Source organism: Bombus vancouverensis, chromosome 4, assembly GCF_051014615.1.
Source record: "Bombus vancouverensis nearcticus chromosome 4, iyBomVanc1_principal, whole genome shotgun sequence".
Taxonomy (NCBI): Eukaryota; Metazoa; Arthropoda; class Insecta; order Hymenoptera; family Apidae; genus Bombus; species Bombus vancouverensis.
In genome coordinates, this window is record NC_134914.1 from 13,965,145 (window position 1) to 13,981,484 (window position 16,340).

General features: G+C 34.8%; 4 protein-coding genes across 8 annotated transcripts in view; 3 read left to right on the forward strand and 1 right to left on the reverse strand.

Moving 5' to 3' along the window:
- On the reverse strand, positions 1-11,746 carry Npl4 (nuclear protein localization 4). Its single transcript, XM_033333787.2, has 13 exons — positions 11,608-11,746; positions 11,300-11,403; positions 10,542-10,622; positions 10,265-10,469; positions 10,056-10,194; positions 9,847-9,984; positions 9,486-9,789; positions 9,264-9,401; positions 9,033-9,180; positions 8,765-8,925; positions 792-943; positions 579-717; positions 1-498 (listed from the first exon to the last, which is right to left on the reverse strand). Exons 2-13 carry the CDS (start codon positions 11,318-11,320, stop codon positions 181-183), a joined length of 1,944 nt encoding a protein of 647 aa, XP_033189678.2. The 5' UTR covers positions 11,321-11,403; positions 11,608-11,746; the 3' UTR covers positions 1-180.
- LOC117156606 (uncharacterized) lies at positions 1,744-8,578 on the forward strand. Of its 5 annotated transcripts, none has more exons than XM_033333790.2 (4): positions 1,744-1,856; positions 4,064-4,381; positions 4,684-4,833; positions 4,979-8,578. In XM_033333790.2, exons 2-4 carry the CDS (start codon positions 4,064-4,066, stop codon positions 6,308-6,310), a joined length of 1,800 nt encoding a protein of 599 aa, XP_033189681.1. In that variant the 5' UTR covers positions 1,744-1,856; the 3' UTR covers positions 6,311-8,578. The 5 variants fall into 5 exon arrangements, with proteins under 5 accessions (XP_033189681.1, XP_033189679.1, XP_076474249.1 ...); XM_033333788.2 differs by lacking the exon at positions 1,744-1,856 and adding an exon at positions 1,897-2,363; XM_076618134.1 differs by lacking the exon at positions 1,744-1,856 and adding an exon at positions 2,415-2,441.
- The window catches only part of LOC117156607 (uncharacterized), a 16,401-nt gene continuing 11,755 nt past the window's right edge, over positions 11,695-16,340 (forward strand). The window contains exon 1 of the mRNA XM_033333793.2: positions 11,695-11,713. The gene's annotated coding sequence lies outside the window, so the exon portion shown is untranslated. The remainder of the gene's footprint in view (positions 11,714-16,340) is intronic.
- Positions 12,949-15,852, forward strand: LOC117156603 (nucampholin). The gene has a single exon (XM_033333784.2). The coding sequence runs from the start codon at positions 13,429-13,431 to the stop codon at positions 15,643-15,645; it is 2,217 nt and encodes a 738-aa protein (XP_033189675.1). The 5' UTR covers positions 12,949-13,428; the 3' UTR covers positions 15,646-15,852.

Genomic DNA, 16,340 nt, shown 5'->3' on the forward strand with positions numbered 1-16,340 from the left:
TAGATTTCAGTGAAAGATACTTTTTCCTCTTTTTATTCACTCATAAATAAAGCCAGGTATGCGCTGAAAACAATTTTTATATCTGCAAGAACACAGTATCTGTCAAAACCTGCAGGAGCAAATTTGCAATTTAAGGACAACACCCTCAATTGCATACAAAAGCAATATAATGACAGTTTGTTACGTATTCCTTGGCAAACCACACATTTCACACATTGCAAAATCTGCTGCATTGAGAAATGTGCAATGTGAACAAGTCCAAAGTCCTTGATCAGGTGGTGAATTTACAATTGAATCTGTACCAACTGCTATTCCACTTCCCTCTGCAAGTGCAGAAGCTGAAATCCTTGAGCTATTATCAAACATTGGTTGAGATGTAGATGCTGTAGTTTCAGATATGAGTTGCTCTACTGTTGCCCATTGTTCTAAACGTGACCACTCTATAGCTTTTTCTTTATCTTTTGCACGAATTGCTTCTAATAATGGCATCATATGGTCCTAAAATAACAAATAAGCCTATTTTATAACAATGAAATAAAACTAAAATAGACGAGTATTTAATAGAAAACACATTGTACCTTCATTGGAAACATATCCATTGTTGCAATAAAAATTAATAAGTGAAAATCTGAAACTGCTTCTAGAAATTGTTCTTTGCTAAATTGTTGCATGTAAGAACAAAGTGAGCTAAATTCTTGAATTTGTCCATCGATGAGTCTAAAACCAAATAAAATTGACATCGAAACTATTTTAAAAAACTATAATCTGTTCTATGTACTTTTTTTACATACCTATTTTCAATAAGAAATGGTGTGATATTATTGCTAACATAAAAAGTAAACTGTGGATTAAGTGGCGTGGATGCAGGTATATCTACCAATAAATATTCTACTGGCAAAGGTCTTGCTAGCCTTGACACTTCATTTCCATAAGAATCTTTTTCCTGGAGATCAAACAAAACAAAATATTAAAATGCAAAAAGACGAACATTTCATTGTGATATTTCAATTTTATTACATTTTCCAAAATTATCCTATATTCATATTGTTTCGTTGATATTTGTTATTAGAAATCGCAAATATGCAATGAAAATTGAGATAAATTGTATTGAAAACATTTTGAAAAGACATTCTGTAATAAGTATGTCAACACGTCCCTATACACAGGCAAGTCTGGCAACTTCTGTGACAGAGATAATGTCATAAGGTGCGCTTTACAAATCTGCCGCTAGACATAGAGCGCTGCGATCTACAGGTTAGCGAAAACAATATACGTATAATTATACATCATAGCCGTTTCCCACACAGTATAAGAAGTATAGACCACGCATTCTTTAGAAAAATTGTGATAACAAATATTTGTTTCTAACAGATAGAAAAGGAAAGGGAGATCTAGTTATTTGTCTCTATCTCTTTTTCAACGTATTTTCTCAACACGGTATTTGCAGTCTACACTTATATCTATATATATCTCATAATATGCGACCATGTCCACAACTTATACAATACACAGCGATTGAAGCGCCTTATTGCTTAGCAAATAAATTGAGAATCTTTTGTCCTTCGCTTAAGAGTCTTATTCTCATCACAGGAATTGCCAAACCTCTATACGACCGTGAGGTCGAGTAACATCTAGAGAATTTGATTGGTTGAATTGAAGTAGATATAACTAGATTTTACAAGAAGGATCATGAAGGCAAGTCCATAATACTTGTAATGGTTGGTCGAATGCGCGGCGCAGTGGTAGAAGCCGCAGACGACAAACCGGCACCGTTTGCCACGAGTCGAACCCGAAAGTGTATAAGAAAGAGGAAAGAGGAAGAGAGAAGGAGGAAGGTTTAGGATCGACGAGAGGGGGTAAGATACGGGACGAAGAGAGGAGAGAGCAACAGCGTAAGCGACTAGCGCGCGCTGTGGTGTGTGTCGGTCGGTCGGTCGGTCGTCGCCGCCATGCTAGTGGTTAGTTTAGTGAACCAAACATCATGATGTGGCAAAACGTTCGCACGAGCTAAGACTGAAGTAACGCCGCGTTACCGGCGCGCCGTCGTTATGTTATCCATAATAACTCACGACGTTCGATAAGCGTAAAACACGTAACGTGAAAAAGTACAAAAAAAAATATAGCTTTGGTAAAAAGCTCTCGACGACGGCAACTGCGGCGACGAAAAACGTCGGAGTGCTCGCGATTCCTGCGTGCGGAACCGCACAATACTACGTCAATCCCGATGTAAATTAAAGTCCTAAATCGTATATTCGAACAAAAGTTACGGAATAATCATCGTCACGGTATTACGTTAGGAGTGACGAGTGCCAACGATCAGCCTCCATCGCGCGGCAAGGAGACGATCACGAATCGTATACACGGTACGGAACATTTACGCTCCTACAATCCAACGAAAGAAAGAACAAGCAAGAAGCAAAAGAGAAAGAATGAAAAGGAGAGTATGTATGTGTAGTATAATGCGTGCGTGTGCGCGCGCTTGAATGCGTGATAAGGAGAAGGCATATGCTTTCTGTGTAAGTGTGTATTGTGTGTAGACGTGTTCTCTGTGACGCGCGCGCGCGCGCGTGTTGTATGCCATTGTGAGCACGAGAAAAGAGACGAGTGTGCATGCATATGTATGTGAATAAGATAGAAAGAGACAGTGTGAAAGAAGTGTGTAGAGGACTGACAAACGAGAGCGAGAACGAGAGGTAGAGAAAGAAGCAAGCGTGTACGTATAAACACCGAGATGATACGACCGAGAGAACAAACTTAAGTAGAATATTCCCGCGGAATTTGCCTAACACGTAGTAGTCCGCGTTCGAGTCATTTTTAACTTAAACCGTGGACTTGTCACAAGTGGTGACAGCCGTAATATCACGGAAAGTACTCGGCGATAAGCTGCAAGAATCCATATATCATACGGCCGAAGGTTTTATCGGTTACAGCTATTGGTGTTTGAAATATGCTTTGCCAGAACTAAGAAATGTGACCATTCTATATACGTCTACCTCTGTTAGCTGCCTTTCCCCTTAATACGCTTTCCCCGTTAACGAATGGTAAATCCCAAAACTTCGACTGTTCGACCCCCTTACGTTTTGGCGGGATTTTCCACGCATGCGCGTTCTCCCATGAAATGTCATTTTTTACGTATCAGTAGTGTCAGCCAAATTGTTGCATAATAATTTTGATGTTGTAGTCGATGTGTCAGATAAGAGGCTAACCTTCTGAGGACGAGTTCGTGCTTAGAGACAATACAATGAAATAACACGATTGAACCTAATGTGGCGTGTTATGAAACAGTTTTACAGCGCACGAACGAAAAAAAAAAGGAAAATAGTAGAAAGAGAGGAATCAAGTAAAAGAATTGCGGTTCTAATTTGTATATTGTACTAAGGAATTCGATCTTTCTTTTGTTCCCTTGTTTTGTATTTGGTTAAGAAGAAAAAAAACAAAATGATATGTTTTCGTCGTACATACATACGTTCGATCAAAGAAAAGATATTCCCAAGTTCATTCATGAAATAAATCGCATCGCAATGAACGATTCTAAAACCTTGTATAGAATATATCACAAACAAGAATACATATATATGTACCAATAACGAAATAAATATGTATAAAATATTTGATATTGTTTGAATAATAAAATACGTAGTATGCTTCAATAGTCAACAATTTTCGTAGATAAATTTAAAGACACATTTTATAAAAACTGCGAATTGTATCATGTAAGACAAAGGAGAGAGTGGAACAGAGAAAAAAAGACGAAAAGAAAACAACATGAGTTCAAATGTTGAACCATTGTTATTAGAAATAGGTATATCAAGCTCGACCTTTATATTATTTTCCTAAATAGTACGACGCATACATATAACGAAACGAACATTTCTTATATGTATACTTTCTTCTAACTCAATCTTTCATAAATTATCTGTGTCCCTTTTCGTATAATTCCGTATAAGATTACAATGATTTAACCAGGTAAAATGGTAGTTTTTGAATATTTCGAATAACGTAAAGGCCTACGATTACAAAGAATAAAAGAATAATTAATGAATAATATTTTATCATTTTCCAGATGCTGGATCCAAGCGTTCTAACGGATTTAGAAGAACTGACGCTTTGCAGTTATTGCAAGCAGAAGTATAACGACGCGGAGCAATGCCCGAAATATCTTAGTTGCAAGCATTACTTTTGCTTGCGTTGCATAGAGAACAATTTATTAAAGGGACGTGAGTTGTTTTGCGCGCATTGCTGGAAGAGGACGGACCTGGGTGATCAAGGACCGGACGCTCTACCGACGCACTCTTCTCTCCTTGTTCTAACGAATAATTTGTCTCACTTAAAAATCACCACGAACAACACATCTGGAAAGACAAATGATAAGGAAAGAAAGGTACAGATAACTTTTCCTTAACGATTTTGGGTTTGTCAGCTGGTTATTTGCATTGTCAGATCATACATAAATGGTAAAGAAAGCATGCAGCTCTGAAGCCATATCAACATAAGTTCTAATAGTAATAGGATTATGTTATAAGGCCTGCAAATAGTTTCCGTTTAAAATATAGGATGTAATTTTAATACTTGAAATTCTTTTTGGAATGGAAAATGGTTATCGGTTTACCATATGAGAATATATTATAATATATAATGTAAAAGAATCATATGAAATGTATGATTATTATAACATTGTTACAGAGTGAGAATTGTCACACGCACGGAATGCCTCTGGCATTGTGGTGTGCGACATGTTGCACTGCACTTTGCAGAGCATGCGCCACTCCACAAGAACACCCAGGTCACCAGATTAAATCGCAAACTGATGCCAAAGAACAACTCATATCCGATGTAAGTTTTAGAATGAGTTTTATTTGCTGGTACATTTGTTGTCGGCATGTATATATACGCAGTTTTGCGCGTATTAAAGAGATATCGGTAGCCGGTACGTGATGTTCGAATTAGAGGAAGAATGCATGTGGATGTGTTTTTTTAGGTTCAATTGGAATTAGTTGCTATGGGAAAGTTATCGACCGAGATTCAAAGACTGGCTATGCAGCAACGAGAATTCTTAATAAAGGTGTTAGAAGCTTGTGTAACGTTAAAAACACATGTTGAGACCGATCTTCAGAATGGCTGGAGTCATTTTCCTGAGATAACGGACGCGCGAGAAACGCTTGGGAAAGCGAAAGCTAGTCTTCAGATGATCGACAGTCCTAACGATGTATACAATTTGCATTCGCAACTCATACTCGAGAAACAAAGATTGCAATCAAAGTACCAAGAAATGATGTTGCAGTGCCAACTCGACGATTTGATTGGTAACTCGGGAGTGGTATTTGATTTTGCGCTATTAAAACAAGCGTTGGCTGGAATTCACACGGGAGAATCGATCGTTTCTCAAGGAACTAGTAATGGCGGTAGATTACCAAATCATTTGGCGGCTTCACAAAATCCGATACTGTTCCTCGCAAATTATTGCATGTCGCAGCTATATTCGAGACATGTAGTTAGTAAGCAACACATGCAAAACGGTTCCATAGAGTATCATTCAAACATGATGCAACCGCAACCAGCACCACCGGGCTCCGTTCATGTACACCAAGGTCCACCGCCGCCGGCAACCCCGCAGCAACTTCTCATTCCACCTGGTTCGCCGTCCGTTAAACCCGTTCCGCCCGCACCTCCAAATGCGATGTTACATCCACAGCAACAATCGACATTTATACCGGAAGGAGTCGGTACTGGTGGCGGAAGTTTGGTAACCGTCCACTCATCCTCTCAACCGCCGTCCAGCGGAATAGCAGCATCTCTTCGAGGACCTTCGAACCCTTATCCTCTGTATTACTTCAACATCGAAGTGAACGGATCTCCGCATGGCCGTATCGTGATAGAAGTGAGGCCGGATGCAGCTCCAAAAATGGCCAAAAATTTTAGTGTTCTGGCGACCGGTGAAGTCGGAGTCGGTTACAAGGGTTGCACGATCTTTCAGTGCTGGGAAGGCGAATCCGTGATTACTGGTGATTTTGAGCTAAACAATGGTCGCGGAGGAAGGAGCATATTCGAGGATGGTTACTTTATGCCGGACGACACGAAATTCCCTGCAGTGAGAGGAGCAGTGGGAATGCGGCGAACGCAAAAGCGACATGATAACCTTGGTATGGTCGGTTCACAATTTCGTATAATACTACAAGAGATGCGCGGATTCACAGGAATCTTTGGCCACGTCGTCGAAGGACTAGAATTAGTCGAGAAGATATCTACATTTGGTGATCAAACGGGCAAGCCTACGAAGAATATTCTAATTACGAAATGCGGTAAATTGTAACGACAACATTATTGCGGTTAGTATACACCGAAGGGTAATCAAGTTCTACCCGTATACTTTACATTATCCCGTTCTAGATAACTGAAGAAAAAAAAGGAAGAAGTTTTACGAGTTCGCGACGGTATCTCTGACGCGTTCGATATAGGGAATGGGGTGTTTAATTAAACAAACAAAACAAAAAAAAAAGTCACGTATATATAATATCCAACGATAAATGATATTACATGTTGAGAGACACCGTCGCGACCATATATGTAGCTCCATGAATCGCGATGCTCCATATGAGTCACACAATTTAATTAACTATTAACAATAGAATTCTAAAGATATTGAATCTATTTTTAAACGTGGACGCATAAGAGAAGAAAGAAGAAATAAAGATCCATATTTTGCTATTGATTGGGAATCAATATGATTCTGTATCTACAATAACGACGATGATCGATAATACGTACCTCAAGATCGATCGTGATATCGATACGACTTCTAGCTGTACGACATTTGTTTTAGAAGAAGTTCGACGTTTATTTTGGCTATTGGCATATTGCTATGTATAGTTGATATAGAGGGTATCGTACGGGATTTAACAAGTGCCGTGGTTAACGGTGTCGCCCTATGGGCGTTGCTAATGTTTTAGATCATAGGTAGTAAAAACAAAAAGAAGAAAAAAAAAATATCGTGTAGATGAGGAATATTTACGGAAAATGGGATAAACTTGTATGTGTATACACATATGTTCATATATTTGTAAGAAAAAAAAAACAAGCAAACAAACAAGAAAAGAAACAAACAAACGTACAGGCGGGAACTCTCTTTTTTTGTTTTATAATCGAAATACGTGACTTCGTAAAAAGTCAAAAGGTCGTAATTTCATACACGCAGGTCGTTTAGAACGTTGACGGTTAGAACGATACGTCGGTGCGTCAAAGGGCCAATTTTATTTCGTCCGATTAACGATCACGTATCGTTCCGTTTCTTTTTTCAGAGGAGAGAAAAAGGAGCTGAAAGGGAACAAGTAATTGCGCGATGAAACGAGTCGAGGAAAATTGCGGTTCCTATCGGACGACTCAAGGATATACTACTCCCTTTTTGCTCTTTGCTGTGGTCTAGTTGACCGCCGTAAATTAACTGTATTTAAGGTTAGATCTCAAGATGAAAATGTATGCAAGGCCTAACTACTACTATGTAGATTGTAAGCCTCGTCGTCTGATCAGAAAAATACGAACGAAATGAGCGAATATATATTATAAACGAATCATTCCTCGATGCTGTATATCGAAGTACTACGATAATGTAATGCGTTATACTACTCGTCTCAATCCTCGTAAAAGAATCCCATCGTTATGTATCATATTACCATGTACCCGTGTGCGAAGAAACGCGTTGTAAAAGAGTGTTCTGTAAATCGGCGCGTAGAAACAAAAAGCGCACTCACGTATTATAGAAAATTGCACGCCCTCGACGTCGCGGATGCCTTTTTCGAAGAAAGCCTCATTCGATGTTGAACTTGAAAGTTTTAACACTTGTTAATTAGCTAACTCGTCGCGTTTTGCAATGAAGAAAGAAAAGAAAGGGCGGACTCGTTGCATCGCGATGAATGTAAGAATCGCCGTTAGAATTAAATATCACTGCGTAAATACGTACGACGATCGAAGGGTGGTCGAGCTCGAATGAATTTCTCTCGTTTCGGTCGTTGTAAGAAAATAAAAAAAAACAACCGGGAAACTCAGTCGACACTTTTGAATCTAGATGCGTATAAATTCATGTGTTTACCGAAGCGAGTGAAGCTAGAAGCCCACCTGTATACACAAAATATCCACGCGCGCGCGTATATATATATATAAATATATATATACTACATATATTTTTATGAACGTGATGAGGTAACAACGCATAGCTTGTAATATCGATTCTAACAACCGACGATTTACCTTGCCCCTCGCGTTCGAATTAAACGGTTGAGCGGCTATAATTTTGCGATAAGTTTTTCTCTCGTTTTTTCTTTCCATCTATTATTTTTTTTTCTTTCTCTCTCCCGTGTCCTTTTCTTTTTCTATTCCTCACTCACCCCTTTTTAAGTTAAGGCGTAATCATCTTACATATGAAAATTGAGGTCATTTTGTTTACAGCCTACGGAAGCGCATATCCGTAGTGCACTTGCTTAAACAGTTCTGTTATTTCATTATACATGTACGAAATGAAGTTCGTTACCCAATTTAAATGTACTTTTAATCAATCAATTTTGAGTTATAAACTGTTTCTCTTTCATTCGTGTATACTTTATGCATACCTTCACCTTCCTTAATACTATTAGCATGTAAGATATAATTCAGCAGTGTCATATTTTCATCACAATATGCAAATTCATAATCAAATTTAAAGCTACATTGCCATCTTAATTTCAAGCAGAGGGAATTAATTAAATGTATTTGAATAAAAAATGGATGTACTCACCTTGTAGAAGACATCTGGGACATACTGTTTATCTGTTGATTCAATTACATAGCCCAATTCTGGAGCATCTTTCGTAGGAACCAAGCAGCTATCTCGAACCAATGCCATGCATTGATTGGACACTTGATAACCTTCCATATGAATTTGATTTTTCTCATCACCTATAATCAATATGTACTATTTAATAATTCAGATTTTTTGTGTATATATATACATATATACATCAAAACAAAGCAGTTTGATTAACAATATGATGCAAGTGACTTACCAGTAACACAAACAGTAACAAACTTTGAACCAAAATAATTATTAGGAGAAAAACGACAGGGATTTGGATATTTGTTTTGGAAATACCCAGCCATAATACATTCTTGAGCAGATAAAAAATGACTTTCTATATTTCGAACGTGTTTTACCTGGATAAATTAAACTAATGCTATTAATTAAGGACTTTAGTTTATGAGAAAGAAAAATACAGGTTAGTCGCAGATAAATTTACCGTTCCCTTCTTGATATCGTCAACTATAAGGTCTGTAAAAATCCATCCAACTCTTTTTAAATTAAGTAAATGAGCCAATTCATCCACTACCACTTCTTTTTCATCCGGTAAAAGTCGTATAGAATTTTTTGTACTTTCCTAAAATAATTATGGTTACATTGTAGATTACAAGAATGCTTGTAGATATGATAGTTTTAATATTATTTATTTCTATTAAAGTACCTGTGGTGGCTCGTAAATAGCCGCGACAACAGCTCTAATGCCTAATGGTACATCTGTATGTATTTCGTATCTTCCGTATAAAAATCCAATACGTTGATGACCAGTGCTGCGCCAATAATTGAGAAAGTGTTCAACTAAGCTTGGATTTTCAAACATAACGTTGTCCACGTGACGATAAGTTTGTCGATTCAGAGTAATAGAGCTTGGTTGGCATTTGCTACATATACCTCGTGGCCAAGGTGGATGATCTTTACAACCAGTTTTTATACGGCAGTTTATATCTTCTAATTGTATAAACTTCCCCCTATAAAATATTTAAAGGTTGTATATGGAATATTACGTAACATAGAGCTGAACATACCTATCAACTCCAGCAGTGAGTTTCCTGAGATACGAATGAAAAGACAAATGTTTTATATTTTGTTCCTTAAGATAAACTTCATCAAAAGGTTCTAAAGGAGTACAATGAACACAGCATCCATTTGCACCATGTCTACATCTATTAAACGAATTACAACATATTTAATATAATTTTATATACAAAATTTATTTATACTTATATTCACTTACAGTTTTTCATCACGTTTTCTTTGTATTTTACCATCAAGTTTCCATAATTGTTCATCAACGTCTTCCATTGCATTTGATACAGATCGAGAAGCATTGAAAGTATGGTTGCTAGTCTCTGTTTCATCCATTGGTTTTGTTTCTAGTATAGAATAAAGTTAATGTAACATTAAGTTCAACTAATAAGAAAAATGAAGTGATATAATTAAAACCTTGAGAAATATCAATATTGGCAGTACTAGTTGAGGGAGTACTCCACAACTGTGTACTACTCTGAGGAGCCAGATATAACATATCTCCATGAGAAAGATGTGCTCCTGAAATTGTTCTGTTATGAGAAACTGGAAGTTCATTTTTATGATTTCGTTCCTTATAGAGTCCAAATCCAAAAGTATTCAATTCAAAGGCTTTAGAGACCTACAATTTTGAAAAATGAATTAATATTTATATGATTATACACTGTTGTTCCATGATATTAAAAGGACAAACCTTATCATACAATTGAGAAATTGTATCAGACAGATTTACATCTATACGCTTTGTTCCTTCTGAACATTGCACACGTAAGGTCTGTAAACAAATAAATATCTATAATCAAAGATTCATATATATTACATTTCACACATTTCAACATTACATTTACACTTCAATTTAAGTTCATTATAGTACATTTTAAACATTAAAGAATGGTTGTGTGTCAATAACTCCATAAAAGTATTAACATTTCTTACAATAATATTTATTTGTTAAGTAGAAATTAACTTATATAAAAATTTTATTTACAACAAAAAATACATGTATAATAATATCAGATAAATAAATATAAAAAAAACATTATTTGGTGTAAGAAATATTGTATGGATATAATATTTCAATATATATTTGCAATTTATTTATAAACATAGAAACTTATATAGAAAAATAAATATTCAGATATGAAAAACAAATATTAGAGCAATATTTATTAAAAACGCATTTATTAGATTAAATTTTCAATACAGTATATTTTTTAGTGTATCATCATTGTAAATTTTCAAAAACCATAAAAGGAAAACAAAGGAATAAGATTAAGGAATAAGATATCTGGGAACTTTTAGTAAGTTACACGTTACTACATGAATTGTAAAATTTTCGAAATTTCTGAAACGAATGACCTATTTTATTAATAAAACGTTGTTCCGTTTCAATCAAGCGGTCTATACGGATTAATTGGTTGAGGTTAATCATTTAATAGTAGGGTAACTTACAATTTGCCTAGACTTTGACATTTCGCCGGTCTCAATGAAGCATCAGCTGTTCAATCCGTGTTTAACTTGCTCGCTCGTAACGTAACACAGTATTGCTAAAATCCCTAGTAAGTGAAAGAAAATTGTTGAGTCAACATCTAGTATCCTAACCTCTTTGCATGATTTTGCAAATATTAATAAAATATTGCAAGATATGGTGTTTTTCCATCACTTTCATTATCGTGTCGGTTGTTTCCCTCTTTAAAATTTCTTTATACACATGATGTGTAAAATTTACGATTTAACGTCAAGGAGAGATATTTGCTCACCAGTAAAATTTCAGTAGAATTTCAGCGATCGCGCACTATTCTTTTAACGTTAGATAGCGTCTTTTAACGGTAGATTTACAAACACGGGACTTCGAATACAGATTAGGTAAGTTTCTGTCTAAAAAAATAATGTTATTACACGCTTTTCGATGTTGTATGTATGCACCCTATTTTCCCCACACGAACGAACACGAGAGCAATGTCAGTTATTAACTTCTTAATCCGTACAAAGACAAATTTGGCAGCCAGATGTTGCAATCTTATTTTATTTTTCTTGTTTATTTTCTCTTCCTTTTTCTGTGGTTGTGACTTTATAATGCGAAAAAAAACGGAACGCGTCTCCTGTGTTTTTTGAGTCACCCCGTATTTGCTGAGTAATGTCTTCCCCTGATATTCGAAACTGTTTCGTGTTATAGTATTGGCTCTCTTGCATTTATTTTCCCAACACTTTCACTTACGCGGATTTCTTTTGAATGTCAAAAAACAGCACGCGACATAAGTGACATTGCGAAATAATACGATGTATATCCGTGCTATTTCATTTTAAATGGTTGAATTATAAAGATGGGAATCGTAGAACAGCGACACAGGTTGTTGAACCGATCGTAAATTGGTATCCGGTCATGGCCACGGTGGCGGTGGTTGCCAATTACCAGGTGATCGTCTTCGATTATAAATAAAATAAACATTACTGTTTTATCTTTGATTTAATTTTATAACGGTTATTACAAAAATGTACGATGAAAAGGGACGACGAATAGTATGGTTATCAAACTAAGATCAGTAACTTATTGGACTGATAAGATTTTTATGTATTTAGATCTCCAGGTTATTTTTTAACTATGAAAGATTAAAAAGTGGTGGATTAATGTCTAAGTTAAATTTTCTTGAGAAAATATACATGTATGTATATTATAGTGTACGAAAAAAATACCAAGTGTTGTATTTTGTACAGGAATTTATACAAATCTTGCGCACCATGAAATGAATAATATCTGTATATCAATTGTCATTTTCATTCACATGTTTTTATTATTTTCTTTTTTGTAAATTAAAACAGCATGTATTATATCTTCCAATAAAAACAAGATTTCATTCTTAAAAATAATGTGCATATTTTATTCCAAACTAATAAATATTAATATATGATGTATTTAATCGAATATTTTGGTTTAGGTTATATTACCTAAATGTTAGGTTATAGCACGGTTGTACTGTACGGTCATACAGATTTCGAAACTCCAGTAGAGGGGATAAGGCTCTTAGGCGACCAGAGAATGTTTCTCAAGTAAGGCGCTTCAATCGATTTGTTGGACTTCGTCATACAGTGCGCCCTGTACCTGCAATTTGCAACACGACCGTGTCTGTAATTGAACTTTATTCTATTATATAAATCTACATTTATGTAAATAACATTCTTCTGTAGTACATGAAATACTGTATATCAAAGAAATTGAAGAAGGTTATGGAAAGTAATTTAGCTTCTATTCTTTATCTTCAATGGTAAGGATGACAAAGGTGGCGTTAGATGCAAAAGTTTAACAGTCGGTCTCAGCGCTATGGTCTCGATGGACAGCGGCCGATTTGTAAAGTATCTCTCTCGATATTAGGAGTCTTATCCCCACCACAGGAGTTTCCAACTTATGTTTACGATCGTCCAACGTGGACAGTTTCGTCAAGTTTCGTTTATGTTTTGGATATGATATATTTATGAGTGCCTAGAGTTGTTTATATGTTCATGTTCATTAGTATTTGATACATATGGTGGATCCTATAATATCAGATAAACAATTATAACTTGAACAGAAATATAATTTGAAAATGAAGAGATCACACTCAAAGACGAAAGAGACGAGAGAAGATTATAGACATTCGAGAGATTCTGATCGAAGTCGAGATCGAGATAAAACTCGTGAGCGTAACCGTGATCGTGATCAGGAACGTGATCGAGATCATTATTATTATGACAATAGGAATAATAGAAAGAATGTTTCTCATAGGAGAAATCGTGATTTCGAAGAAACCAATAGAGAAGAGCGGTCATACGAACGACACAAATTAAGGAAAGTAAAAGATCATCGGGAGGCAAAGGAAAATAAAAAAATGCCAGAAAGAAATAAGATTACAGATAAAGAAATGGAAAAAGGAGAAACAAATGCTTCGGATGAAGCAAGACAAAATCGAACAGTTGATCTTTTAACATCAAGAACAGGTGGTGCTTATATACCACCTGCAAAGTTACGAATAATGCAAGCTGAGATTACTGATAAATCAGGAGCTGCATATCAACGCATTGCATGGGAAGCCCTAAAAAAATCTATACATGGTTATATTAATAAAGTTAACGTCAGTAATATTGGACTTATAACTCGAGAACTTTTAAAAGAAAATATTGTTAGAGGTAGAGGTTTGCTCGCTAGATCTATCATACAAGCTCAAGCAGCATCACCAACCTTTACATCTGTTTATGCAGCCCTCACTGCAATTATTAATTCTAAGTTTCCAAATATAGGAGAATTAATATTAAAACGTCTAGTAATACAGTTTAAACGTGGTTTTAGAAGGAATGACAAACCTTTGTGTATATCTTCTGGGACATTTATAGCACATTTGGTAAATCAAAGAGTAGCACACGAGATTGTGGCTTTAGAAATTTTGACTTTATTAGTGGAAACACCAACAGATGACTCAGTAGAAGTAGCAATAGCATTTTTAAAAGAATGTGGCATGAAATTAACAGAAGTTTCTAGAAAGGGTATTGAGGCTATATTCGAAATGCTAAGAAATATATTACATGAAGGACAATTAGATAAACGAGTTCAATATATGATTGAAGTTATATTTCAAGTTAGAAAAGATGGATTCAAGGATCATGAAGCAGTTCCAGAAGAACTTGATCTCGTAGAAGAAGAGAATCAATTTACTCATTTAATAACATTAGATGAAGCAACAGATTCTCAAGATATATTAAATGTATTTAAGTTTGATGCAGAATACATTAATAATGAAGATAAATATAAAGAACTAAGTAAAGAAATACTAAATTCAGATGTCAGTGGTTCAGAAAGTGAAGAAGAAGATGACGAAGAAGAAAGTTCTGACGAAGATAGTACTGCTGTGGCAGAAGGGAAAGAAGATATAATAGTAGATAACACAGAGACAAATCTAACTGCACTCAGAAGAACAATATATTTAACAATACATTCATCGCTTGATTTTGAAGAATGTGCACACAAATTAATGAAAATGCAACTAAAACCTGGTCAAGAAACTGAACTCTGTCATATGTTCTTAGATTGTTGTGCAGAAATGAGAACATATGAAAAATTCTTTGGATTGTTGGCTGGTCGGTTTTGTGCCATTAATAAGATGTATGTCACACCATTTGAGCAAATTTTTCAAGACTCATATCATACAATACACCGTCTAGATACAAATAAATTGCGTAATGTATCAAAGTTTTTTGCTCATTTACTATTTACTGATTCTATATCGTGGGAAGTATTATCTTGTATAAAATTAACCGAAGAGGATACAACAAGTTCCAATAGGATATTTATAAAAATTTTGTTTCAAGAACTTTCTGAATACATGGGACTATCTAAACTTAATCAACGTGTGAAAGATGTTACGTTAAAACATGCTTTTGAAGGGTTGTTTCCCAGAGATGACCCTAAGAACACACGTTTTGCAATCAATTTCTTTACATCCATTGGTTTGGGTGGTCTCACAGACGATTTAAGGGAACATTTAAAATCTCATCCAAAACCTGTCATAATTCCAGTATTAGAACAAAAAAGTGAGAGTGCTTCTGATTCTTCTGCAGATTCTTCTCTTTCTAGTTCAAGCGAATCATCGTCATCTTCAAGCTCTTCAACTAGTTCAAGTTCTAATGATTCTGATGTATCTTCGGATGAAGATATGAAAAAAGGAAAGAAAAAATTGAAAAAAGAACAAAGAAAGAAACAAATGACGAAAGAAAATAAAAAGAAACATAAGAAAAAAGAGAAAACTAAGAAAATGAAAAAGGTCAAATGAAATTTGTACATAATAAATTAAGTGATAAATCTCTTATAGCCTCAATGTACATTTTCAGATTTGTTTCTAACTTTACCAATATAGTTATGATTAGATTGCGGATAGCTCTTACAGTCTAATTAATATGGTAGTAGAGTCTCATTATTATGTGTGTACATATGTTCTCATAATATTTTTTAATCTGAATAAATATATTTTTACCAATAATTCTATATGTATTTAATCTAGTATTTGGATATACAGTTACATTCATTATATCAATGTTTAAGACGTTATAAACATCTTTTTTTTATTACAATTTTATTTATTGTACATTTACCAAATCTTCTCATAGCAATAAAGATTGTATGATATAAAAGATAAAGGTAAATGAAAAACTTATAAATAAATATAAGAAAATAATTTTTATTTTGTGTAAAGTTTTTAAAATGATTTTAAGAAAATTTAACATCATATAAAATATAACTTATACAATTTTTACGATCTGTTTCAAAATAACCTGTTAATTGTAAAATTTGTTATAAAAGAATTCTAAGAAATTATTTTCTGTAACTATATTTCGTTTCTTAAAATAATACAATTTTGTTCCAAGAACCGCTTTTGCACATTAACTAGAGGGGCAATAATATTTATACCAATATATTTATACAAAACTTCTTTCTGTTTCATTCGTACAGATTTACTTAAAAAATATT